Raw genomic sequence first — 6,657 nt, forward strand, 5'->3', positions numbered from 1 at the left:
CTAGCTACATACCGAGACATTTCAGAGAATGAAAATCTTTCCCAAGCGTGCAGATCGATCGGGGAAAACGCCCCATCCTCTTCAAATACACTAAAAGGACTGTCAGAAGACACTGATAAAAGAAAAATAAAATGAACTTATTACTACGACTCTATGACAGTCACAGTTATGAGATTGTACAAAAACGGTTTTGAGGGATGAATATAAGGAATCAAAAAATGTAAAAGTCTATTAACTATAAAACAGATATTTGAGCACAACGTAAGCTTTCGCTACCCGACAAGTATTCATCTTGGTAACAGTCGAGTCAAGTGGTGTCCGTCAAGGTTATCCACTATGTCCATTTTAGTTCAACTTCATCATAGACATACTGATGGAAATAACGTTCTCGTCGACTGAATTTTCGGGCATTGATCTCCAACCACGAGGTCCACTTATCGACCTAGAATATGCAGATGACATAGTCCTGTTTGGTGAATACATTGATAAAATGTAGTCTTTTGGTAGCACTTAGCAACAATACCAGGATGTTTGGGATGCGTTTCTCCCCCTCGAAATGTAAATTGTTGCTCCAGGACTGGACTGCATCAACACCTGAACTGAGGTTAGGGAGTGAAGTAGTTGAACACACGGACAACGTGACTTATCTTGGAAGTCTGATCAGCCCTAATGGGTTGGCGTCTGACAAAATCTCAGCGCAGATTCAGAAAGCTCGTCTGACTTTTGTCAACTTACGTCACCTATGGCGAAGGCGAGATATCTGTTTATCAATTAAGCGATGAGTATGCTGCGCAGCAGTTAGTTCTGTTCTACTTTACGGCTGCGAAACGTGGCCATTAAGAGAAGAAGATATGAATACACTGAATATTTTATTTGTAAATTTCCATCATTTGTCCTTCACATTCTGCATGATTCTTCCAAGTCATAATTCTTTCCTATTTTCGTTTCTGTTTTCTTCAAGTCGATCCTCACAGCCTTCTACTTCCATGCATTCCTCTTCTGATTGGTGTTACATACTACTTATGTCTGTCGACACAAGTAGCATACACCACAATCATAAAATGTAAGTGATGTTTTGGATAGGAAAATGATGATTGGTTGTTTACCTAGTCAAACTAGTAGATAGTCTGACAGGTATAAGATGTGTTATATATTAGCCTACCCCTATTATTAATGCTAATTTTGTCGGTTGTTAGTGTGGAAATATACTCACGTTCAAGTCAGGCCAGTCACACGTTCCTGATCCAAGTTGCGCTAAAGTCCTGTAGAATAGATATTGGGAGGGCATCTAGTGTAGATATTTGTCTAAGGTAAATTAACGTCCCATTTGTGTAAGGGAAATAACCGAGTGTTATTTCAGTAATTGGTATATAACTTAATGAACTCAGATGACAATTAACGCTTCATGAATCTTTAACAATAAAGTATCTATACAAGCTTGAACTACTGTCTCTCGTTAGTAGCCAGAGAAGAAGATAGAAAGCAGTCTTGTTCATTATCATTAAAGTTCAAATTTTTAGAATTACATTATCAGGTTAACTAATGATTACTTCTTCATGTAAATTTCAGGTATATAACTCTTATTTCTTGCTGGAGAAAGAAATAGGCATATTTGTGATAAAGCGAATCACGAAAAAAAGGAAAGTTCTCACCACTTCGTGTATCATCTAGCCAAAACTATGCGAAATATAACAGACATTTGAATGTATCTTCGTTTTATCTCTCAGCTAAACTGTTAAATTTCAACTACCATAGAGCACATCATAAAAAAGGAAGCGCTAACTGATTATACTAGGAAGTAATTCAGTTTCAAAAATAATTTATTGCCTCATATGTCACTATTAGATAAAAATAGAAATTGTTGCACATAATAACATAAATGTAAAATAAATAATCACCATTAAAATATTTACCTGCTTTCTCATCTTCATCAGTAGAACCTGGGAGTGGATCAGGAGACAAGCCAGCCAAGTCGACGCCATATGAAGATGAAACTTTCAGGGCAGGTGATGCTTGTAACCAAGCATGCGTCTGCATACTTGCCAAAAAGTCATGGGGTTTATTGATGACAATTTTAGCGCGCTACGATGAAGATTGTTGGATTTGTTCCAAAAAGAAAAGAACAAGACATTTACAGGAAACAAAAGACTGGAGAGAATTATTTCAAACTTATCTCAGACCCAAGTGTAATGAAATAGGTAGTATATGTGTTTACAATGGAACGAAGGATTGAAGTTGGAACTTTCTAGGACTGTTATGTAGTGAACTACTATTCTTAATCCTATTAATAAACAATTATTAGGTAATTTTGATGGAACTAAAACCCATAATAAGAACTGAAATGCTTCAAATATTAAGTAATTGGTTTATGGTATTGCTGTATTATTTAATCCATAGGCTTTTGTAAAATGTTAAAACGGTCAATGTATGTTTCACTATCTTTAAATTATCGCTGACTGGTTATTTCTCTCGCTCTGTCCTCTATCAATTTTGGCTTGGTTGCGCATAAACTACGTTTTCCCACTGACGGTGCTTGCCATCTACAAATTCACGTGCATAAACCTACAAAGGTTTGAAATATGAACAATAAATGATTGCCTGCTTTCGTTTTGGACCAATAGGCGCTGAGGATTAATAAGGTCGCTGATTAAGGCAAACTGTTGTTAGAGTGTGCCATTGGTTAAAGCTAAGGTCATTGAGAGAAGTTCACTTGGATTAGTGAATTATAAGCTGGATTTGCACAGATAGAATTTTATCTAGTGATTCAATTAAAAGAGATATATGAGAATCAAAGATATAACAAAAGAGATGTTCAAGTATTCGAAACTATAATTCCTCATTACATCTACAGAACCTAACTCAGAAAGTATTATATTAGCACGACTGTTGTACGAATAGAATTTATTAACCTTATCATATAACAAGTCAAGTGTGGTGAATAACTTTCTATATGTAACAAAGAGAATATAATTAACTAGATAAATACAACCAACTACATATTCTGAAGCAAACATCTTATTTGATGACTAGTGATAACACTCAACTGAAGTAGGTGTATTCAGTTGCGGATATATGACTAAATGGTTAGATAGTCGACAGCTTTAGCTACTATCCGACTTATCTAAACCAGAGATAAATATAAACTGACCAACTTTTTAAATAAAAATCAAATCTACACATCATTGCACAACAGTTCTAATATGTGAAATCAGATAAACCTTACTGGAGAAAAAAATTAACTGCATCATACCACTAACATCAATATGTTGGTATAACTGAAAAGCAGTCGTATTAACAAATGTACATCCTGATGAGAATTCAAAAAAAAACAAAACATAGAATATGAACTCCACATACTCATTTGTTTTGTTTTTTTTTTAGTTCAATTCATTATCATTATCTATATGACTAGTTTTGTTCCTATGACAACTGTATTGACTGATTTTGTTTTATGGTCTAATCAACATTATCTTTTTCACAACCTGAATTCAGTTTAATGAACATAGCAAGTCTGGGTAGAAGGAAAATTGTTTGTAAAATATGAACTAAAGACGTTATTTGATGAAGCATCACAACCTAACGACTTAATACTAGTCCTCATCAAGAAATTCATGTCTAACCGTAAAATTCTGTTAATATAACACGCCAAGTACAGGTTTATGTACTCGGTGTTAAGTCACACTTGTAAGGACTAGTGCTACCATCCAGTCGTTCGAATAGAGGCAGACGGTAGCGGATTTGAACGCTCAACCTCCTACTCAAAAGTTGAGCGCTCTTATCACTAACCCAGAAATCCATTGGAAGTACCTTCAGTTTGTGAACAAATTGGCTTTTAAACCACATCATACTGTCATATGAAGTTGTTAGCGAAGCATAGATTGGGTTGAAGCACGTTCCATGCAGGATTGCGTTGTTGCACGCTGATTGGCTATTTCTTATCTAATTATCCTTAGAGGATACTTGGAGAAAACTCTTTCATGCGAAAACCACAAATATAGTAACGTGCTTCCTACTTCCATCTACCCTTGTTATTTGGAATATAATTTCGCTCCTGTTCAACCTGTGGTGTGTGTTACTGATGTCCACCGATATAAGTAGTATGTACCATCAATCGAAAGTGAAGTTTAAAGAAAGAGAAAGAGAACAAAGAATGATTGGTGTGGAAACGAAAGAAGAATGTAGTCTGAGACGATTGATTGACGTTTTGCAAATTAAGTATTTACTGTATGGTTTTACTAAGAGATTTTACTAAGAGATCCTGTAATTTTGTGTTGAAATACATCCGATTATCCCCACTTGTGTTCTCATCCACTACAGTGTTCTGGTTTGGGGACTTGCTAAGTGCATCGGTATCCAAGAATACTAAGCAATAGGAGTAGCTGGATCGTAATAAAAGAAATTATAACACTGACGACGGGGAAAAGGAAAACACGTTCAAGATGCCGATATCAGATGACCAGCTAGACCGAATACTAAAACAACAGCAAGCACAACTTGATGCAAAAATGCGGTTATTGGAGACTCTAACGCAACAACTTAACATCCACTGCTCGAGTTCACACGCTATTTCAAGTACTTCTTGTGATGCAGTTGCTGGCAGCATCCCAGAAGTCAACTATGACCCTAATAGTGGAAACACTTTAGTCATGTGGTTCAAGCGTTGGGAAGATACATTTAGAACAGAATTCTGTAAACAAGATAACGCGTGGAAAACTCAATTGTTGATGCATAAGTTGGGAATCAATAAATATGCACGTTATGCTGACCATATATTGCCGAAGTTATCTCGAGAGCTCAGTTTCGAGGACACGATAACTCAATTGTCAGAGATATTCGGTGAATCCTCCTCATTGTTTAGTATTCGACACGTGTCTAAATTTGGTGAAACGCCAAGCCGATGAATATGGTGCTCTAGCAGACATCGTCAACAGAGAGTGTGAACGGTTCAATTTACGCTCATTAACAGAAGACCAATTTAAATGCTTTATATTCATCAAAGCTCTCCAGTCATCACAAAATACTGAGAATAGGACTAGACCTTTAACTCGACTAAATCAAGATTCAAACGTCACACCCAAGACATTGAGAGATGAGTGTAAGCGGCTACAAAACACCAAACGCGACGATGAGCTGATTGAACAAGTAAATCCTAATTTAACCTGTAGTAGTGTCAATGCTATTATTAGGTTGAAAGCTCAGAAGCCGAGAACAGCTTCTAACAAACCAACAACTGCCTGTTGGTTGTTGGTTATGCGGTGGTTGACATTATGTACGATTCTGCCCATTTATTAAGAATAAATTTCGGGTGTGAAACAGACGTGGATATAAAGGTCATTGTCCACCGAATCGTACGTCCCAGCCCAAGAAGAAACATAAACGTCCTCGACATGTGGTGAAATCAGCCGACTATAAATCTTTTTCTCTGGCAGCAGACTTCCAAACAGAATATGATATTCGGAGAAAGTGTGCTAATATCCAGATTAACGGCGTACCAGCTCGTCTTCGAATTGACACGGCATCCGACATCATCCTAGTGTCTAAAGAAACTTATAACCTGCTTGGGAAACCGCCAATGAAGCCATCTAAGAAGACTATTAAACACACATCAGGAGGAGTGGTAAAATTGGTTGGCGAATTACAGTGTGAATTTTCCCACAAGGGAACTAACTGTAAAGGAAAATACTATCTAACTGAAAAGCCAAACCCCGATCTTCTTGATCTAGGTATGTTAGGTAAACTTGGAATAATGAATATGAGTGTCTATAACGTATCGTGTTCATCATTGGATACCACGATGCTTGCAAAAAAGATAGGTGAAAGGTTTCCGTGGCAGTGTATACACTTGGATTTGCTTGTCTACTTCATGGACAAACTTTCCTTTCAGTAGTTGATGCATACAGCAAGTGGCAAGAAATCTTTCTCGTGGAAAATCAAACTGCAATCTGTACAGTCAGAAAACTATGTCGGCTATTTAGTCTTTTCGGGGTTCCAGAACTGGTAGTTAGAGATATTAAAACGCAGTTTACGTCCGCTAGCTTCTCAGGATTTTGTCGGTAGGACGGAATTAGTCATGTCCGAACACCTCCATCCCATCCCCAATCCAATCGCCAAGTAGAACGTTTGTCAGTACATTTAAAAATGCTCTGAAAAAATCAAACGGGAAGGGGACCACAGGAGAGATTTTAGAGGGGTTCCTGATTGTCGTTCTACACCAAATACTCAGACAATTAACAGGGTCTCTCTAGCAGGAGCTTTACTAGGCAGAAAAATACGAACACATTTCGACGCCATTCGTCCGACGCCAGCTGTTGAGTCTCGACGAAACAGATTGGTAGAGAAGCAATTCAGTCGATATCATGGAGCACAAAAATGATTGTTTACTGTGGGTCAAAAAGTACTTGCTATGGGTTATCGTGGCAAACATTCGACGTGGGTAGCTGGTCAAATCGTACAAAAGAAAGGAAATGTGGTTTACGGGGTGTCAGTTGGCTCAGAAGTTTGGGTGCCATGCTAGCCGAATAAAAGCAACTTCGATCGTCAGCAATGACACTCGACATAGAATACCTTTTGATGTTTTGCTGGACAGCTTTGAGATTAAAACCCATCAAATAAACAGGCCAGTCTCTGTGGAAGTAAAGGGTGATACCACTTCTTTAT

General features: G+C 37.5%; 1 protein-coding gene across 1 annotated transcript in view; it reads right to left on the bottom strand.

The window, feature by feature from the left end:
* Smp_169550 (hypothetical protein) overlaps positions 1–6,657 on the bottom strand; it is a gene marked incomplete at both ends in the record, with an annotated part of 30,327 nt that overhangs the window by 22,218 nt on the left and 1,452 nt on the right. Inside the window, 2 exons of the mRNA XM_018790710.1 lie at positions 13–112; positions 1,914–2,082. Coding sequence (XP_018647394.1) covers positions 13–112; positions 1,914–2,082 — 269 coding nt within the window. The remainder of the gene's footprint in view (positions 1–12; positions 113–1,913; positions 2,083–6,657) is intronic.

The sequence above is a fragment of the Schistosoma mansoni genome (genome assembly GCF_000237925.1).
Source record: "Schistosoma mansoni, WGS project CABG00000000 data, supercontig 0267, strain Puerto Rico, whole genome shotgun sequence".
NCBI classification, from domain to species: Eukaryota; Metazoa; Platyhelminthes; class Trematoda; order Strigeidida; family Schistosomatidae; genus Schistosoma; species Schistosoma mansoni.